This window comes from Moschus berezovskii, chromosome 1 (genome assembly GCF_049115385.1).
Source record: "Moschus berezovskii isolate FMDL1 chromosome 1, NW_MosBer_1.0, whole genome shotgun sequence".
Classification (NCBI taxonomy): Eukaryota; Metazoa; Chordata; class Mammalia; order Artiodactyla; family Moschidae; genus Moschus; species Moschus berezovskii.
Window position 1 is genome coordinate 61,122,938 of NC_142460.1, and position 22,460 is coordinate 61,145,397.

The following is a 22,460-nucleotide window of genomic DNA, read 5'->3' on the forward strand; positions in this document are numbered from 1 at the left end:
AGCCGCCTCGGTCGCTCGGCTCTCGCCGCACTGGCCGGAGGAAAGTTCCCGCGGCCCCCGCCAGCTCACAGCTGCGGCGCCCGCCCTGCTTTTGGCTCTGCAAGTGCCCACTCCGAGTTCGGAGAGGCGCTCAGCCCGGCGGAGCTGCCCGAGCCACCGCCGCACCTGGCCGTCCCTCCCCCCGTCCCCGCCGCGAGGCGCCCTCCCCCGCCCCTTCGCTCCCCTCCCCCAAACCACAGCCCGAGCTCGCTCCTGCGCGCGCGCTCTCCCAGGCCCAAGTGAATAGTCCTCGCGCGAGCGGGACACGGCGGTGGATGCAATTCCGCTCGCCTACAGCCGCCAGGAGCTCCCTGGCGCCGCAGGCAGCGTCCTCCTCCGAAGCAGCTGCGCCTGCACCTGGGCAGCCTGGACCTTCGTGCCCTGCCCCCGGGGCCTCGCGCGGGGGTCGCCCCGGGACACCCCCTGTGGGCCGGGTGGAGGAGGAGGAAGAGGAGGAGGAAGAAGACGTGGACTCGGACCCGACGCTGAACACCTGGCTGCGCTGCTGCCACTTCTTCTCTTTAAGGGGGAGGAGAAGAGAGCCGGGGAGAACCATGGGGGGCAGCGAAGTCCGGGAATTTCTTTGGCAATTTGGTTTCTTCTTGCCTCTGCTGACAGCTTGGCCGGGCGACTGCAGTCACGTCTCCAACAACCAAGGTAAAGGGACCGGTGGAGGAGCAAGATGGGGCGGGAGGAGGCGGGTGCTCCGAGGACCGGTGCGTTGGTCGCCTCTCGGCAGGTAACTTCGTCTCGGGGTGGGCTTCTCCGGGCTCTCCACACGAGGGGGTCGAGGATGTCTCCTCACCACAGCGCCTGTTCACAGTTCCCAGGGCCGGAGACCTCACGGGCTGCGGTCTCTTCTGCTTCCAAAGGTCTTTAAAAGGATGAGTGAGCATCAGCAGCAGTTGGGTCCCACTACCCGCGGCCGCGGGACCGCTCCCCGCCGCGCGGTCTCCACGGGAGGTCAGGCTCTGAGGTAGAGGCTGAATGGAGACTTCTGGCTCTCTGCGGTCGCTCACTGCACGGGAACGTGTAGGTTCTCCCGCACGCCTGCAAGAAAGCAGATCCGTTCTCGCTGTAGCCCCTGGCCAAATAACCAGCCTTGTGCCTTTGATAAACCAAACCCTCGCCCAGCTGCAACCCCTTTACCCCATCCCGACCGAATGTAGTAGACATTTAAAAATTATTCCGAATTGTTTCCAGCCCAGATGCCAGAAGGGGCCGGGGGCTGTTATTCGGTGTGAATTAAGAAGTTGTTAATATTCTATGCCTAAAGTCAGGTAAAGTGGTAAAGTGAAGATGAATAGCCTATGAAAAGTGAAAGTGAGGTTTACCTAATGGAAAGCACTGAGAATTTTTGACTTTTTTTTTTTTTTGCTTCCTAGCCAACAATCTTTATGAGGCATACTCATTGGATTTCTGATGTGAATATTTAAAGATCTATATAAAAAAATCACCTCCATAATCTCAATCCTCCTAGACTGAGAGAGGAACAACCATAAAAGTTTTCCAGCATGTACCTGGCTGGATGCTCTCACTGGCACTGTGATGACCGCCGGTGTCACCTGTTACGTCACACTTTTAAAACACCTCAAATATAAAACTTCAATTAGTGTTACCATTCAACATACAAGGTCTTGGAATAATTTGCAGGTATATGAATAGAGGTCAGATGGCATGAAAATGTGTGCTTTCTTTGAGAGGGTGAGAAGGTTAAGAGAAGGAAATTAGAACAACACAGCCTCCTTTTTTGTCATAAACATATACAGCCAATTTGTTAGAAATAGAATAATTTAGAATCAATATTCAGTTATCATTTATGTAACTGATACTTTTGACATGCTTTTCTAATTCTTTGTCTTTTATTTTTATTTACCTCCAGATTGCAATCACAAATGCATATGTCAGCTTGAAAACCATACACAACCATCTTGACTTTGAAAATGTATTCTATAAATACCACCTATAGTGTCATGCTCTCCTATGGAGGTGTATACCTTCACACACATCCCTTATTTGGTTCCAAGGACTATTGGCATTAAATATCAAAGGGGTAGTTACTTAATTTACCTCTGAATATTGAACATTGTTTAAAATAACATGTAATTACTTGACCTTTTTATTGAAAGGAGAAACGATTTTTAGTAATTGGAAAATCAGACATTTATGTTATACTAAATGTGTCTAGGGCTTCTAAAGAGGTATATGCTTAAGTCAAGTTTGTTGGGAATATTTTAACAGTTATATCCTTTTAAGCATGTCCCTGAATCAACATTTATATTTTCAAAGTTCCAGTAACCATCCAAGGCCCTGAGGATACTACCAAAAATAAAACACATGTTAGACTCTTCAAATGAGTAAAGAGCCATTCTACCAAAGTGTCTCAAGTATTAAAGTATGACCTTTCGGATATTCATATTAAATTTAAGGGCATAGGGGAGTTGTTTGTCAACTCTTGCAGTAATTTTTATTTATCTATTTTAATAGCTTTCTCATACTTTTACAAGAAGTTTTACCTAAAAGATTTACCAATTATATCTAATTTATGTGTGTTTTGTAAATTAGCTTAACTTAGTGAATATTACTCAACTTACCTAACAAATAAGATCATTAAAGATAGTCTCCAAAAACTCTTAATTTGCATTTGTGCTAATAGTCTAAAAACACAAGCTATGTGTTACACTTGAATAATATTGTACCTAAAGGGTAAGCTGGGTAAAATTTAGAGTTTTTTAACAGAATGTTATGGAGAAAATATGCTCAGATTTTTTTTGTCAGACATGAATAATTGCTTTTAAAATGCTTTTTATGGCTTAAAGTTACAGTGGTTGGAAATTATGCCTTATAATATCTTGAGATAATTTTTGAATGCTGAAATAATCATGCTAATAGTTGCTAAAATGTGGAACTTCAAAATGTTATTTTTATGAACAATTGGAGGATATTTTCTTATTTGTAGTTTCAAAAATAGATGACAAGAATCAACGTATCTTGCCAATTTGTAAACATTGAAAACATGAGGTATTGTAGAATTACTGAAGTACATGTACAGTATAGAAATATTAATGCAAAATATAAATCTTATCTATGTACATAATAGTAAGCATTGATAATAGGCTTAATATTTAATTTTAGGCATATGTATTCATTTTTCTAGTAACTTTTTGTCCTAAGAGCTAATGGAATTTTTGTTTTATTTTTAAAATTTGTTACAGAGAGTAAATTTTTATTTTAATATAATTTGCCTTCTCGTTAAGAGTAATCACGAAGTAAACTCTTTAATGTGATTTATTTTTACCAAATTATATAAAATATTTCATGGTTGAATGAAGGCATCATCCTCTTCCTCATTCCTCATTTTGCATACATAGATATAATAAATGGATCAAAAAAGTGAACTATTTCACTTTTAACCCCGCGCTAAGAGTAAGTTGTTTTTTAACTGGCTGTGAGTCTCTGCACCATAAAGACAAAATGAATCAGTTTGACTCTCTTCCTATTACTGAAACCTTCTTGAATTATAAAGCTGCTTTCTAGATCACTTAATCTGGTTAAGTAAATGAAAGCATGATTTGTACTCAAATTTCCCTTATTGCATTAATTTTCCCTCTGTTTAAAACCACAGTATTTATTTCATGTTGGCAACTTTAAAAGTAACAGTTTTTACTCTCTTAAGATATGACAACTTTTATTTTTGTACTAGAAGGATAGTTAGAAGAATATAAAATACAATCTTGTTTCATATGTCAGTAACCATGTATATCAATCTCAGTGATTAGTAGCCACCAGGGATCCATTAATTCAAAGATTACTCTGCTTTAGTCTAAAAGAGTTGATGCATCTCTCAGGGTGTGACTCATGTTTCCAAAAATAATCAATACTCAAATAATTCATTAAATCAAAATATGGTTTGAATATGAGAGTCTGGTGAGTTCATTTTACTACCAAGATTGTGTGAATTGATCTTTCTCCTCCACCCAGAGATTTCAGTGAAAAATGAAATATAAAAGGTAAACAATAGTTTGAGTCATTAGTTTCATTAAATTTATTAATTTGAATGAATTAAGTCTAAAATCTACTAAGTTGTGTGTAAATACAGGTGAACATAGATGATCAGAAGAATACCTGCTTATTTAAATTTATAGCCCCAAATTAGTTGAACTGACATAAATATTGTACACAAACTGTAAGACTGAATGTTGTTCTTATATATACAGAAAGGGGGGAATTGAAATATTTTCAGAAAATTGAAGAGTGAACTTTACTGAAAATATTGAAAGTTGGGTTCAATAAGGAAAACTGAGTGATTTATAAAGAATATTGCTAAAAGACCTTTCACTTATATAAAATTTGAGGGATAAACTATGATTGTAAAAGTGCAAGAGGTTGAAATCACATGTCTTTCTTGTTTTCCATAAGTATGAAAACAACCTAGAATGTAATTTTTTATACATTAACAAACTGAAGTGAGCCATTGTGGAATTAGCCATTTTGATTAGTATTTAAAATAGAATATATAATGTCATTGATACGCACTGGTCATCTAAATCTTTTTGTTCTGAGTTTGGGATAAGACTATATCTAAAATTTTTTTCTTACACAAAAATTATACAACATTGTTTAAGGATCTTGTCTTCAAACTAGAAATAACATGAATAAAGCAGTTTTAATATAGATTTTCTCAAGGGGCAAATATTTATATATATATTTTAATTAATGATTAAATGATATCATTTTACATTTTTAAATTACTTTCAAATTTTTCTATATGGAATTTGTATTATTCTTATGTTACAAAATTAAATATTAATAAAAATCCAAGAGTTGAAAATTTCTTCGGTAATCATTGCTAGTATAAATAAGTAGCTAAAGGCATCAGTGATTTCTTGTATTTCCTTCTACTAATTCTTTCCCCCTGTGACAGACACCATATCTCAATCACTTTCTCTTTCTTCTTTCACACACAGGAGTACTTCTGACTATATATTTCTTTTGTCCTAAATGGTGAGAGAATAGATGTTATCTTACACTGTCCATCAGTCAACCAAATCCCTAAAGTTATACAAGTTTCTTGTGTTCTTGACTCACCATTTCTTGGGACTATAAATACAGTAGAGTTCAGTACATGTAGTTAAATAATAAACATGAATTAACTTTGTTCAGTGTACTTTGTTAATCATGTAATCAAGCTCAACTTATGCAGAAGGATTAACTTGTTTATACATCCACAGTGTTAACTTCTAAATAAAAATTGTATATATATATATGTAAGTGTATATATATATATATACATTTAGGTTGTGCAACATAATTTGATATACTATGTCTGTAGTGTTCTGATCAACTTGCAGTTTCTTTAGGACTGGCATTAGTTCTTTAAAAAACAGATATTATATTGCCTCTACTTTTGCCTTATTTTTATTGAGTATTCAATATTTATATGATGAGAAAAAAGAGTAAGTAATCCAGACTTCATAAATGCCCTCATGGAATTTATTTTCTAGTAAGGGAGACTGACAAAAAATATGGAAGTAAATGAAACTATATACTATGGAGGAAACAATAAAGACCCTGAGCAAATAACAGGAGGGACCCGGTATTTTAAATGTGATGGCTAGAGAGGCCTATCTGGGAAATGACACATAAATGACATTCTCAAGGATGAGAAACAGCTAAATGTACAGAACAGGAAGAAGTGCATTCTAGGTAAAGGGAACTACCTGGTCAGTGACGTTGAAGGGAGTTGAGCTTGTCACCCTTGAAGAAATAAGTCCAGTGTGGAACTGGAATTTACTGAGCAAGGAAGAGAGTAGCCTAGAGTGAGGTTTGAGAGAGAGTGAGAAATCTGATCCACAGAGAAGAAAACAAGCTGTGGAAAGGGATTAGATTTTAATATTTTCCTTGATAAAATGGGAAGCTAATGAGATTTCAACCATTTTTCATTTTTAGAGCATTATGGCTAGCAAGTGGAAGAGATGATTGGAAAATGAGAGGAGTAGTGTTAGGAGTCTATTGCAGTTTTTAGGGACATAGGGAAGGGTATGTGGCCTGGCTAGCATGGTGATACTGAGATGGGGATAAGCAGATGGATTTGAAATACCTTTTGGAAGTAGGATTATGGGATCATCTTATAATTACAGAAAAATAAATCTAGATATTCAGTATTTTGTCACTTTTTCCAAGGGACCTGAAAAAATATTTTGTTATTCCCCATAAAACTGGTCTTGCTTTTAATAGTTGATTATTGACAGCAGATAGGAAGGATGGGGTGAAAGGTCCATTCTCTATTTTATTCTGCTCAAACTATGATTTAAAGCATAATATTAATAGTACAGTTTTATTATTTCAAACCATTGTGCATAGCACTGTACACTCATACTGGATCAACAGATGAAATTTGTTAATGCATTTTTGACACAATAACTTTACATATGTAGTTGTTTTTTGTCAGAGTGCATAATGGCACAGGTGGGTGGAGATATCTTAACAAACCAATATGGGGTGATCCGACAGAATATATTAAAATACAGAGCACTATTTCAAAGTTTGGTTTATGCACCAGTTTATTCATCTTTGTTATGATCAGACTACTGTTACTGAAAAGAAAAATAGAAGTGATACTAGGTATAAAATAGGCATGGTTTCACATATTTTCTATTATTCTTCTTTATCTCTGCATTTTGTTAAAATGAAGGAAAACAAATACATATTCAGGAAGCTTGTAAAAGACCCAGGAAATTAGATCTTAAGATGAGGGAAGAAAGTATTAGGCTTTCCACTCAACATCAGTAAATTGCATGTAACTTAAAAAACTTTCCCTGACCAGTTACTGTTCATCACTGTGAACTGCCTACGACTACTACTAACATATGACAGCAATAAATAAAATCTTAATTTAACAGTCCTAAATACCTTGTATATATTTGGAAAATTGATACTCTGGAGATGTTTCACTTAAACATTTGTAAATATTCTTAAATGTACATATTCAAACATAGTAAATCTTATACTTTAGTGTTTAGAATGTTCTGGAGAATGCCATTTTATAGTGATTTCCTTTCAGGAAACATTATGAAATTCTTATGAGATATACAGTTTTGATTTTCAATGATAAATATTCTAGAACTGAGTGATAATGTTTGTACTTTAAAAAGGTGTTTATCAGAGCCTACTATTTGGGCTTCCCATGTGGCGCTAGTGGTAAAGAACGCCCCTGCCAATGCAAGACACAGGTCTTGGGGTTGGCCAGTTTTCCCAGCACCACTTGTTAAAGAGATTGTCTTTTCTCCATTGAATATTCTTGCCTCCCTTGTCAAAGAAAGAGTGGGATGATTTGGGAGAATGGCATTGAAACATGTATATTATCATATGTGAAACGAATCGCCAGTCCAAGTTTGATGTATGATACAGGATGCTCAGGGCTGGTGTACTGGGATGAACCAGAGGGATGGGATGGGGAGGGAGGTGGGAGGGGGTTCAAGATGGGAACACATGTACACCCGGGGCAGATTCATGTCAATGTATGGCAAAACCAATACAATAATGTAAGGTAATTAGCCTCCAATTAAAATAAATTTAAAAAATAAAATAGAAAGATCCCCTGGAGGAGGAAATGGTAACCCACTCCAATATTCTTGCCTGGAGAATCCCATGGACACAGGAGTCTGATGGGCTACAGTCCAAGGGGTCGCAGAGTCAGACATGACTATAGAGACTTGGCATACATATACACACTGATAGGTAGGGTACTTACTATATTTTAGAATTCAAGAAATTTTCCTTTAAGAATATATTAATATAGTTTAGTGAAGAGTTTCCAGTCTCTTTCCAAGTCTAGTAAGAAAATTTTCTGTTTTCTTAAAATTAGATACAAAATTATTTCTTTTATAATTAGAAAAACTTTTAAAGTACATTTGTCATATGATAACATGTAAGAGTACTGATGTTCAGCTCTCATATTTATGTATTGATTATTTGCAAGTAATATCTTATTTCATTAAAATTTATCTCAAAATTAAGAAAATAAGTCACTCAGCAGCCACATCTTAAAGTATCTCCCTGTGTCAGGCATTATGTTAGATTCTAAGATAGAATTCTACAACAGATTCTAAGCTAGAGTCTACAACAGTGATTATCATAGTCTCTATTCTTTAGAAAATCAGCCTTCTCTTTTGATGTATTCTTGAGTAATTGATAATTAATCCTTAATTACTTGATGATTTTTATAAGATGAATTTTACAGTAAATGATATCATGAGGGAAAGAAGGAAGGATGTAAAGTAATACTACTAACACTTTTATGTGTTTTTATTTGTAAAATTGCTTCATGCTGCTCTGCTGCTAAGTCACTTCAGTCATGTCCAACTCTGTGTAACCCCATAGACGGAAGCCCACCAGGCTCCCTGGTCCCTGGGATTCTCCAGGCAAGAACACTGGAGTGGGTTGCCATTTCCTTCTCCAATGTGTGAATGTGAAAAGTGAAAGTGAAGTCGCTCAGTCGTGTCCGACTAGTAGCGACTCCATGGACTGTAGCCCACCAGGCTACTCAGTACATGGGATTTTCTAGGCAAGAGTACTGGAGTGGGTTGCCATTGCCTTCTCCAAAATTGCTTCATAGGGATCTTCTAATATTAGTTTATGGGTGGGCATATATTTTATTTAATTGCATGAAAATTAAAAATAAATATGCATTGAATAAACACAACCGTGCATAGAAAATATAAATATTTCAAATCTCTAATAGTTTTCCATGAACTGACAGAGGCAGGTTTTGTTTAAACGGTATTAGACTAGCATTTTCTGGTGAGTTTATTTAAGGTGAATTTATTATTAAAAACTGTGATTCATGGTGAAGAAGCTAGTTTCCAGTTTCAGATAGCAGCAAACATACATCTTAATTGAGTTTTGGAGCAAGAACTGGGATGAAAGCATGTATTTTCAGTTCATGTCCTGAAAAATATTCAGCTGCTTTCCCAGGATACTGCTGTATCCTCTAGCTATTGGCCAGTTTGATGATCTGAACTGGCTGGATATAAATGAAAAAATCACCACTCTTCCTCCTGTTTCATTTTATAACTTCAGTTGTTATACTTACTTTCTGATCATAGAGGTTATAACATCTCTTTAGAAACTGAATGTTCAAGAGTTAGAATGAGTTATGTATTATTTTATTCTTGTAATGTTTGGTATCTGGATATATGGGATATTTATATACGTAACTTATTTACTAATGTTAACTTACTTACATGACAATGATTATGTATTATTTTAGGTTGATTGCTGTAATACTCATATTTGTGGTATATGAGCATTGCAAAGAGAAACACTTTTTCTTAAAATTTATTTTTAATTCGAGGGTAATTGCTTTACAATGTTATGTTGGTTTCTGCCATGCAACATAAATCAGTCATACGTATACATATGTTCCCTCCCTGCTTAACCTCCCTCCCTCCCACTCCACCCATCTAGTTGTCACAGAGCACCAGGTTGAGTTCCCTGGGGAAACACATTCTTGACATAATATGTAGAGTATAATATCTAGAATAAGTAAAAGAACTCACACATAATTAAAAAAAAATCAATATATGATAATTTTCCTACTTATGATGATTACAATTAAATATATTTTAAGAAAGTTAGTAAAGCAGGAAATATTTTATATATTAGGAAATAAAATGTATTATATTAATGTGTATTCCAAATAAGAATTATCTAAAATTAATTGAAATGATTGCCTCCAAATATGAGTTGAAGTATATCTCAGTATCACCTTAATATTTACTTTAAAAGCACAAATGTGTTCCATATGTTGCTGGAACATTATTATTGTAAAATAATTAAATGTTTAATTAGAAAAACTATGTACTGGCCAATAAATGTTACGATAAAAATTGAAATCTCAAGCAACTGAAGTTTATTATATGGTACAGTGCTAAGTAGCTATAAACATTCAAAATAAAAGAAAAATAGGCATAGAAAAAAGCTGAATTATAGTGCTATTTTTCAAATGAACCTAATTGGTTAAGGAGTTTCTCTTGTTACATATATCTGACTATACCCTGCATTAGACCCTTAATCTCTGCAAGTGTGAAAGTGTCCTGATTTCAGACAATGTTAGCTAAAACTCTTTTTAAAAAATCCTGAAAATTTCCTTTCGCTCTGCTTCTAGATTTAAAATATACTTAGACAACATTTAAATTGTGAATACAAGTGAAAATAATTAGTAGTTGTCATTATATGTGACAGGAAAGAACTCAGCAAACTAATAGCATTGTACAAAATCATATGACTTTAGTCAGTTTCTAAAAGTGAATAAACTCTATGCATTAGTCCACTTGTTAAAAGTTATAACGCCTGAAGAACAACAATAACAAAACCTCAAGACTGTAATAGCCAGAACAATTTTATAACAGTACAACATTTAATGAGAAAAGTACACTGTTACCTTGGCTGTTTTATATTCTCTATTTAATGAGTGAGCATTCAGAAAGAGATCCTAATTTTTATCTGAAAAAGAACAATTTCAGGAGTGTATATTATTGGTATAGCATATTACTTAGCATGGTTTAAAAATAATTGAAAAATAACATGTTCCAAATTTATTGTTATTTTTATGTATACATAAGAGGAAAAAATGTAACTATATTATAATAACTTACTATCTTAAAATGCTATAGTAAAATAACTTTATAGAGAACTATAGTTCACCTTGGTTATTAAAATAACAGGTAATTTGTTTACTTAAAATTACATGTGTAAGAACCTTTATAATATTCACTAGTTTATGACCAGAAATCCATGTATATGTATATGCACTATTTTTTAGGCTTTTCAAGAGCTTTATACCTTAGTAAAGAAGAATTAAAATGTAATAATTTATTTTAAAGTTTAGTATTCTAGAGTTTTAAATACTTGTTAAAGCTAAATGAAAAATATCCCCTAAAGTTATAAAGCCTTAAAAGCAGATGAAATTGTTAGCCTGTTTTTTTTAATAAAGTTCTGAAATGCTTTTCTGTTGTAATATAGATGTAGTTATCTTTGGGTTTTTGTTTATTCATTCTTATTTTTATTACTTATGTACACAAACTTCAGTTCTTAATCTGCATGGTTTATTTGTATATATTTTCTTATAATTCTCAATTTATTTCAGATTAAATATATATTCACCCAACTTTTAAATGAAATATATTGAGCCTACTATGTTTTTTTCACTGTGCTGGGAACAGGAAACATAAAGGTGGGTCACTTTACCTTGAACTTCTGAGAGCAAAAGATTTAATAAATGAGGCTATTTGCATGTTAGTGAATATTTGACAAAGTAATATGGGTTTAGCTGTTCCATAGATAAGTTCACATCTATGAACTATTGTTTACAGAGATGAAAATATGAAAGTACCAGCCACAGGAGACATGGGTTCAATCCCTGGGTCAAGAAGATCCCCTGGAGGAGGGCATGAAAACCCTCTCCAGTATTCTTGCCTAGAGAATCCTGTGGACAAGAGCTTGGTAGGCTATAGTCCATAGGTTTGCAAAGAGCCGGACATGACTGAAGTAGCTTAGCATGCATGTGTGCATATTGACCATGACAATATATTGGCCCTGGCTTTGTGTGACTACTAGAAATAAAATAAGATTTGTCCCCTTACATTGAGGACAAAGTTGTAAAGTTGACAGTAAAATACTAGGTTGATGAAAAAGTAATTGCAGTTTCGGACCATGAATTTTAAATCGTTATAACCAAGCTCAAACACATCTTATTAATCAAAATAGGAACCAATACTGTCAACCCATTTTTGCCAATGAGAAATAAGTTTACTCTTGTAGTGTAAAGATCTGTGCTTCAGGATTCCAAGAACTCTTGGAAAGGGTTTTCTGTCTCCTGCTAGTTGTGGAAGTGTTTTCTCTGCAAAAAGTTGTTGAGATATTTGAAGTCGTAGTCGGTTGGCAAAAGGTCAGGTGAATATGATGGATGAGGCAAAACTTAGTAGCCAAATTTGTTGAATTTTTGAAGTGTTGATTGTGCAACATGCCATCCGGCATTGTTCTGGAGAAGAATTGGGCCCACTCTTTTGACCCAGTGCCAGCTGAATGCATTACAGTTTTTGGTGCGTCTCATCAATTTGCTGAGCATACTTCTCAGATGTAATGGTTTTACTGGGATTCAGAAAGCTGTAGTGGATCAGATCAGCAGTAGACCACCAGACAGTGACCATGACCTTTTATTGGTACAAGTTTGTCTTTGGGAAGTGCTTAGGAGATTCTTCTTGGTTCAACCTCTGAGCCGGTCATTGCCGGTTGTTGTCTAAAGCCACTTTTCAATGCAAGTCACAGTCTGATCGAGAAATGGTTCAGTGTTGTTGCATAGAATAAGAGAAGACAACACTTCAAAACAATCATTTTTTTGATTTGTGATCAGCTCACAAGGCACACCACTTATCAAGCTTTTTCACCTTTTCAATTTGCTTCAATTGGCAAAGGACCATAGAATGTTCAATGCTGAGTTCTTCAGCAACTTCTGTAGTTGTAAGAGGATCAGCTTTGATGATTGCACTCAGTTGGTTATTGTCAACTTCTAGTGGCCGGCCACTGCACTCCTCTTCTTCAAGGCCCTTGTCTCCTTTGCAAAACTTCTTCAACCACCACTGCACTGTACATTTGTTAGGAGTTCCTGGACCAGACATGTTGTCGATGTTGCAAATTCTTGCTGCTGCTTTATGATCCATTTGAACTGGAAAAGAAAATCGCTTGAATTTCCTTTCTATCTAACATCATTTCCCTAGTGTGAAATATAAAATTTTAAAAAATATAAATATAAGTAAATATAAAATATGCAGCAAGCAATGTCACTAACAAAAATTCAAGCAAGAAATGTGTATTAAAATGATATATAACATAACTACATTTACTTAAGAATGTATTGCAATATCAAACAGCAGATTCAACAATACAGAACTGCATCAACCTAACACTAGCAATTTAGTAAAGATAAGGGAAATAATTTTAAAAATTATAACAAAAAATCTTGAGTTACATATGGGAAATGAATATTCTCACATTTATTCATTCATTTTTATTATGGTTCATTATTGTAAATATATATAAGTGATAAGACAATCTGGTGGGACTGTAAATTTGTACAGCCATTATGGAAAACAGTATGGAGGTAACTTAAAAACTAAAAATAGAACTACCATATGACCCAACAGTCACACCCCTGGGCATATACCCAGAGAAAACCATAATTCAAAAAGACACATGTGTTCCAAAGTGAATTGCAGCACCATTAAAATAGCCCAGACGTGGAGACAACCTAAGTGTCCATCAACAAAGAAATGGATAAAGAAGATGTGGTTGTTGGTGGTGTTGAATATTTAATATTACTTAGTTATACTCAGTATTACTCGGCCACGAAAAGGAAAGAAATTGGATCATTTGTACAGATATGAATGGACCTAGAGACTACCATATAGAGTGAAATCAGAAAGAGAAAAACAATTATTGTATATTAACGCATACACGAATCTAGAAAAATAAAGATGATCTTATTTGCAAACAGAAAGAGACACAGGTATAGAGAACAAATGTGAGGACACCAGTGAGGGAAAGGCGGGGCAGGTGGGATAATTGGGAGATTGGGTTTGACATATATACACTATTAATTGTGTTGTTGTTTAGTTGCTAAGTCATGTCTGATTTCTTTGTGACTCCATGGACTGTAGTCTGCTAGGCTCCTCTGTCAATGGGATTCCCCAGGCAAGAATACTGGAGTGAGTTGCCATTTCCTCCTCCAGGGGATCTTCCCAGGGAAAGAACCGATGTCTCCTGCATTGTCAGTTGGGTTCGTAACCACTGAGCCACCAGGGAAGCCATGCACTAATGACAGTGTGTATAAAATAGATAATTAATGAGAACCTACTGTATACCTCAGGGAACTCTACTGAGTGCTCTGTGGTGACCTAAATGGGAAGGAAAGTCAAAAAATGGAGGTATATGTATAGAGGGTTCACTTTCCTGTACAGTAGAAACAAAATATTGTGAAGCAACTATATACTCTAATAAAAATTAATTAAAAATGTATATAAGTAATAAGATAATTAAAATGAATGACTCCTCTGGAAACTTCAGTTTTTAAGCTACTTTGAGTTAGTTTTCTTCACTTGAAGATTAAAACTTATTCTTGTGTGTAGATAAAAATAATCCATAAGATTGATGTCTTAGACTGGATGTAGAGTTTTTAAGTAAGTGGCACCACTTGATTTTTTCATTAAAAGTTTTATCATATTCTTTAAGAACTAGCATATTTAATGATGGTGGCTGCTTTTAAAGATAAACAGCACATAAACTATAACAACACAAAATCTTGTGGTTTTGTGGATTATATATGGTTTTGTCTGCTGATTATTTTATCTTTCAGTTCAGTTGCTCAGTCATGTCCAACTCTGTGCGACCCCATGAATCACAGCACGCCAGGCCTCCCTGTCCATCACCAACTCCTGGAGTTCACTCAAACTCATGTCCATCGAGTCGGTGATGCCATCCAGCCATCTCATTCTCTGTCATCCCCTTCTTCTCCTGCCCCCAATCCTTCCCAGCATCAGAGTCTTTTCCAGTGAGTCAACTCGTCACATGAGGTGGCCAAAGTATTGGAGTTTCAGCTTTAGCATCAGTCCTTACAATGAACACCCAGGATTGATCTCCTTTAGAATGGACTGGTTGGATCTCCTTAGATATTGGTAAAATTATAAACACTGTATGATTTATATTACATGCAATTTAAAGATGAAAAATATTTCTCTAGTTTCCTGTCATCTGAAGTTTTTGTTTTATTGTGATTTTCTCATCCCTACCTCTATTAAATATTGGCTTTTAGAGGTGTTTCACAGCTTGGAAATTGATTGTATTCTTTAATGTTTATCTTGAGAAATTAAATTACTGTTTGATTGATCTGTATTTTATATTTGATAAATGTGCCTGTAGAGGAATATAAGGATAGAAATTTCTTCCAGAACTGGGTATTTTTAAACAGAGAAAAATCAATAGCAGACTATCCATGATTAGCTGTTGACATTTAAATTTGTACATTTAGAATGTCAAAAAGCACTGAAAACTATCAATTTAGTTTCTAAATTAAAATAGTATTATTTTCAAATCCAAAATTTTATGATTCTCATCCTTCAACATAGAGATATATTTAAAATAATTTGAAATAATTGAAGATCTTTTGACAAACTTAACTTTTAATAATTGACTACTTGAAAAACTACAGATCTGTGAAAAGCTTAATGAATTATTCATATCTTTGTGTGCATCTAGGTTTGTTGATGTTGCTATGATTATTATTGTAATACCTTCGTACAGGCATTATTTCTAACTCATGAAAATAAGTGTCTTTATAAAAGTATATTATGATTAGATTAACATATCCCATGTTTTAATTATTATACAATACCTGGAATATGATGTTGTAATGCTATTCATAAAAATTATTTTAATCTATGCCAGAGTATATTTAAGACTTAAAGTATATAAGTCTTTAAAGTTATTTTCTTCCACAGAAGGTGATTTGCCTAAGCTGTGATAATCTGAGTTGTTGTCAGGCTATACTACGATGATGATATTTTTTGAAGTTTGATATCTTAATTGTAAAAGATTATGATTTCAAATATGCACTACCACACATAAGCCACATTTATTATGGTATACCTGCTCTCCTCTAAATGTACACTTGCTTGCTTGGAAGCTCTGCTTCTAATGTGCATCAGAATAGGGGAAGCTTAAATAGTACCTCTAAAACTAAGGAAAAAGCCACATATTTTCTTTTTAATATACTTGTCTCTGATACACTTATTGTCCAGATCTAAGATTATCCTGTTTATTCAGTTGCTCTCAACTACTGATATAAAAATTTGGACCTAATTTTCTTGCAGTGCAAAATTGGGGAATATTTCATGCAAATTAACTGTTTTTAATTTACCTCCTTTAGTTAGTCATAAATAGGTATGATAATAATTTTATTTTATGTGTAAGTTCTTGATATACTGTTTATGTGTGTCATGTTAATTTCAAGTATTTTTCCCAAGTTACCTTTTTTTGTTGTTGTTCAGTTGTGTCTGACTCTTTGCGGCCCCATGGCCTGCAATACTCGCTTCCCTGTCCTTCACAATCTCCCAGAGCTTGCTCAAACTCATGTCCATCGAGTCATTGATGCCATCCAACCATCTCATCCTCTGTAGTCCCCTTCTCCTGCCTTCAACATTCCCCAGAATCAGGGGCTTTTCTAATGAATCAGTTCTTCACATCAGGTGCCCAAAGTATTGGAGCTTTTGCTTCAGCATCAGCCCTTCCAATGAATATTCAGAATTGATTTCCTTTAGGATTGACTGATTTGATCTCCTTGCCTTCAAAGGGACTCTCAGGAGTCTTCTCCACCACCACAGTTCAAAAGTGTCAATTCTTCAGCACTCAGCCTTCTTTATGGTCCAACTCTCACATCCATACATGACTACTGGAAAACCCATGGGCTTTGACTCGATGGACAGTTGTTGCAAACTAATGTCTCTGCTTTTTAATATGCTGTCTAGGTTGGTCACAGCTTTTCTTCCAAGAAGCAAGTGTCTTAATTAAATAGCTGCAGTCACCATCTGCAGTGATTTTTTTATTACTTCTTGGCTATCAAGACTTGCTTCAGCTTCCAAATTTTTCCACTTATCATTTTTCCCCTCTAGTATTTGCTTCTGATAACATTCAGACATTGAACAATAGGCAGTTGGGAAGCAAATACCCATTTACCAATCATTGTAATAGTACTTTACATAACAGTGATAACTTCCTGCCAAGTTATCAGTTATAAAATTACAGCTATGGAACTTCTGTTGAAGTGGGATTTTCTTACCTTCCAATTTAAATCTAAATCTTCCAAAATCCACTTATTCACAGGAACAAGAGTGGTTGATGCCTGCCTAGTTATAGGTAGGTAGAAGAGGGAGAAGAAAAGATAGGCTCAAGGTATAGGGATATTTACATCATTTATTATGCAATGAGGATGATCAAAAAGTGATTGCCCAAGACTCTATGGCAGGTGTGACTTTACCTTGGATCCACACACATACAGAATCTTCTGATCTTGTCTAATTTTGAAAAACTCCTTGAATCGAAAGCTCAAAAACAGTTGAAAGGGGGTTGAGAATTTGAGTAAGAATTTAGGCTGAATATCTAGCTGAAATCAAGGAAATTTCCTTCTCCAGTTCTCATTTCTCAACACTTAATATTTTTGGAGAAGCCCATAATTTTATGGAATTATTTCTATTACTCTTTTTCTTAGTTAATTTTAAGGTTTTTAATGGGTAAAGAATCTTTGCACATCTTATTTAACTATATTTTCTAGATGTGTTACTGCTTCAGGTTAATATATGATGCCTTAGGGTACTATGACAACAAACATTTCTTTTGAAGATGTAAAGTGTTCTAGAAAGCAATTAAACAGAAGGTTGAAAAAATATTCACAGACTTAGATCTATTAATTCTACTTTTATGAGTTTAAATTCTAGGAGAATGTGTGGATAAAGACAGGCCAGAATTTATATAGGGATTTTCATCTTGGCCTTATTTATAAAACTGAAGAATTGGCATCAAAGTCAATTCCCGCCAGTAGGAACAACATCACAGAGACATAACTTCTTTATTTGCATGAGGGCATGTGTATCAACAGGAGTCCCAAATCTCTGTATGTGAAATGGTGGAAATATTTGTTACTGAGAGAGAACATAAGAGAGATGTTAGGAGAACAAGGAAAGAAGGCATTGCAATAGGAACAGTCTGATGGAGATTCCAGGATTAATTTAGAATACCCAAAAGGATGGTTTAAAAATGATGGTGTCTGTTCTATTTGAAATTGTTTGCATGACTGAAATGTTAACCATTTCCTATATCTTTACCTCCAACATTTTATGATGTCTATTAATCTCCACAAAAACAAGAATATAAAATATGAATAAAAATTCTCTGAGTAAAGAAGACCAGTTGAGCCCCACAACAACAACAACAAAAAATCCTGGAAAAATCAGATTTTTCAGAGTTAAGCTATTTATCTATGTAGGGTTCTGCAGAATCTTTGCCATGTCTTGTAGGCTGTTCAGAACTGCAGCTAGGTTGGAAATTCCCTTCTCATCTGGTCCTGAAATGAGTTTCTCATCCCTTCAGTGGAAGTAACATTGATCTAACATGATAGCGTTCCCATGTAAAATTTGCAGATGGTAAAGAATTAGAAAAGAAGCAAAGCTACCAATGTGTCCACTGTGTATTCTGTTTCTCTTATCAGGAGCACAGGTCAAATAGATGGATTTTAGAGATATAAAAGGGAAAGGGGTAATTTTAGATATATGGAATCTTGCTTCATATGCTCTAAATGTACTAGTTTCATTTTCATGAATGCCTAGAATAGCTGTGATTTGCTCATGGCAGTGAGTTCTGAATTCAGGGATTTGGTCATAGTTTCCAGCCACGATGAAAATGGGAGACTGTTTAGTAAAACTGAAGGAGCAGAACTCTGTCTGCCTCCCTCTCCCTTTTCCTGGATGACACACACTGCCTCATTCCCCAGTACCTCCATAGCTCAATCATGCTGAACTTTCCAATTCATTAAGTGACAGCTACCAATCCTAGACTCTCCTTGCAGCCTGATACCCAGCTAAGAGCTGAATTTACACCCCTGATATTTAGCAACCAGAGGATTAATTTTGATCATATCCTATTGCTGACAAATGAATCTCCAGTGGGCGTCTATTATGAATGGCAACATTTTCAGATTTGGAAAAACTTCTAAAAATAATGATCACTCATACAAACTGGTTGAGGTCACTAGGGTCAGGAAATAGATCCCTACATCTTCTCATAAGCAGTGCTTCAGACTCAGTTTATATTTACTGGCTGTGTTTTAGAGATTGGAAGCTATCACTGCCCAATGCCACAATGATTATAAAAGAGGGCATACTGTGGGACACAGCCCACTTTATTTTGGACTAAAAAGTGTTATCTGTTAATTAAGAATACTTTTGCTTTAAAGTTATAAAAAAATCAGTGGAAGGGATGGGATAATCCATTTCATATTTGGCAAGTTTATGATGGGGGAAAGTAAGTTCACATAATACAAAGAGGAAGAAATATAATGAAATACAGTCATCATCTTTTACTTCAGGGAGTTTAGTTCCTGTCATAATCTGTGCTTTCAAGCACTGTATAATGCTCACCTTCCAATAAAATCATATTAGAAGTAGCTGGATTGCTGCTGCTGCTGCTGCGTCACTTCAGTCGTGTCCGACTCTGTGTGACCCCATAGACAGAAGCCCACCAGGCTCCCCACTCCCTGGGATTCTCCAGGCAAGAACACTGGAGTGGGTGTAGCTGGATTAGGAGTTTGCTTTTCAGAAGTGATCAAAAGAAAATAGGTGAAGTCATTTACTTTCTCTTTTTTTCTTGAGAAATATTGATTTTTTAAAAACATTTTGATATTAAAAAATTAATGTGTATTTCTTCTTGAAACTAAGTGTATGGCAACCCATGCGGGTATGAGAGCCATCTTCCAATCTCATGGGGAAATAGAGGTAGCATCTGCTTCCTGTCCTGTTGTGCTTTTCAACATTCTGATTTGATGACTAAAATCTTTCTGTTAAATGCTTACATATGACATGGAATATATTTGACATACATATTGTATATTAAGCTTGAGTTGTATTTTATTAAAAGTTTAAAACAGCTTACTTAGCTATTACTGTGGTTCTTACAGTCTTTTAGCAGCTATTTCCACTCTGACCTAGTGCTTATTACCTGTCTATACGAACACACACACATACACATGCAGTCTGAAACACTATGCTGTTTACTCTGTAAACTTTTTCCCCACTGTTGTGTAGTGATTCACATAATTCCAAGTACTCCATTTTAGTGCTATAATGAAGAAAACTATAAATTTAAAGGATGTGTACATTTTACTTTTTTCTACTGTATTTAGGGTCATATTACATTAAGTATTTCAAATATAACTTGCTTGAGGCTGTAGTTTTTAGGAAAATCAGCTCTCATTTAAGCTCAAAATAAATGGATAGCATCTTTGTTCTTAGGATATTTCTGTGAAAAACTCAAACATGTTTTGCACTCAACAGACTCTATCATTAATACACGTATAAAAGTGTATTGTATCTCCAGTTGATGGAAGATTTGTATTATATCTCTAGTTGGTGAATTTGACATAGTAAGAAAAATTAAGAAAAAGACCAAATGCTTTTCAACTGTGTACATTAATTTAATTCTACCACTTTATCTTTTTATTCCACCTCTCCAAGGTAAGCAGAATAAATTACTGCACTTATTTTACTTATGGAATTTATATGGAAGTTAAGTTACTTGGCAAAGCTGATAGAACAAATCAATAACCACAAAGGAAAAAGACAGCAGACCTTAAACCTATTAGATCGGTGTACTTTCTAAATGGAATTAGAATTTCAGGCAAATCCTAGAATATTAAAATTTCAAAGATACTGAATTTAAATATTGTTCCTCTACATTAATGTCTTGAAAACTTGTCAAAATACTTAAACTATATTATTTTAAAATATTGATAATGCTTTTTAAAAGAATGGGAGACTTATTTGGAAAAATTATCTTAAAAAGAATTTCTTTCTCTGGATTATAAAGCTTTCTAAATTAGGATTTAATAGTTACGGCATTAAGTGATAGTGCTATTTTGCTCTCATTTTCTTTATATATTATTTTAGTGGTTGTAAGGCCCATTATTGTCTGCTTTTGCTTGTATGTTTATTGTCTGTTTATTTGTCCAGATATGTTTAAATTGCTGGTTAGGCACTGTACAAGCAGTAGTGGTTAATGAGCAATAATGGCAACTTCTGAATTTAATGATCAGCTGTACAATTTGAGTCTTTAGCCCAACTCTCCTCCTTTTGCGCTACTTGTGATTTAGCCTCATTTCAGATCAAACATAGCAACTATCACATCTTAGTGTCTTTAAGAATTGCTGAGAATTTTTTTCAAATTGACAAATTATTGAGTCCCACTGCCAAAGAGTTGGATTTAGTGTATTGAAGATAGTGTTTAGGGCTTGCCATTTTAGATAAGCACTCTACTAAATGTATATGCAGATGGTCTGAGAAACTCTGACTTAGGGATCTCTATCTGTATTCATTATAGTTCTTGGTTTGTAGCAGATAGGATTGAAAGCTAGCTAAAGTAAATAAAAGAAATTTATAAGAATTTGGAGATTTTTTAAATAAAAATTGTATTTACAATATAAATGTTGGATTTAAAGACATTGGATAAGATGATTCCACAGAATTGAAGAGACTTCTTTGGAACCAACTTTAACAAACAGTAGGAATCAGGGCAGCATCTGGGATCTAGACAGCAGGAATTAATCATCAGTCTCGTTGGGCTGAATTAATTTCAACATTTTTCCCCTATAATTGTATTACTCAGCTAAAAATATCAGTTCTGCAAGAGTGAGTCTGAATGACCTAGATTGAGTTATGAACCTCTGCAACATAGAAGGAGTAGGAGCTCATGATTGACAACCTTACCATGACTGGACACTATGGGGGACAAGTAATTTTATAAAAATGCTGTCACTAAAGTTAGTGGAATGGATAATGGTTGTCCAAAACCTAACACATGTCTAATCACTGATAGTATAATATAATCATCAAAATAACTTATAATATCAGCCTTTCAACTAAGAGCTAAATTATGAAATGAATATGACTTTGTTTAATTAGTCTGTAGAGTCTCCCAGTTCAGCCCAGGGGAGTTAGGCATCATTTTACAACTACCCTCAATAGGATATTACAGATTTAGGAGATGTATTATAATAGAATCATGAAGCTCATCTCTTGAAAGGATAGTGTATATTTGCTTTTACTCAAGTACAATTTGAAATATCCCTTGTTATGATAAATCTCCTATCCTGCAGTATAGAAGATAAGGAAGCAATATAGGTGGCTTGAATTAACCTTTCATTTACAAAAATTTTTACTTTTACCAAGTAGCATAAGCTATGTCTGAAATTTCAGTGCATTCAAAATATTGTACAATATTCTGGTCATTACCATTTATCTGCTTTACAGGAAAACACTTGTGACACAAAGTACTGTACCCAATACTGATCCAGCTTCCGTACACAAGTATTGTGCTTTTAAAAATAAACCAGTTCCTAAACTATAGAAACAAAATTGATATGACTCTTCAGTTCAGTTGCTCAGTCATGTCTGACTATTTGCGACCCCATGGACTGAGGCATGCCAGTCCATCACCAACTCTGTGTCCATCACCAACTCCTGGAGTTTATTCAAACTCATGTCCATTGAGTCGGTTGATGCCATCCAACCATCTCATCCTCTTTTGTCCACTTTTCTTCCTGC

The 22,460-nt window shown here is 35.1% G+C and overlaps 1 protein-coding gene across 4 annotated transcripts in view; it reads left to right on the forward strand.

Moving 5' to 3' along the window:
- The first annotated feature begins 284 nt into the window (after positions 1-284).
- EPHA6 (EPH receptor A6) overlaps positions 285-22,460 on the forward strand; it is a 1,038,562-nt gene continuing 1,016,386 nt past the window's right edge. For all 4 annotated transcript variants that reach the window (XM_088836271.1, XM_088836272.1, XM_055397929.2 and 1 more), the window contains exon 1: positions 285-696. In XM_088836271.1, coding sequence (XP_088692397.1) covers positions 315-696 — 382 coding nt within the window. In that variant the 5' untranslated portion in view covers positions 285-314. The remainder of the gene's footprint in view (positions 697-22,460) is intronic.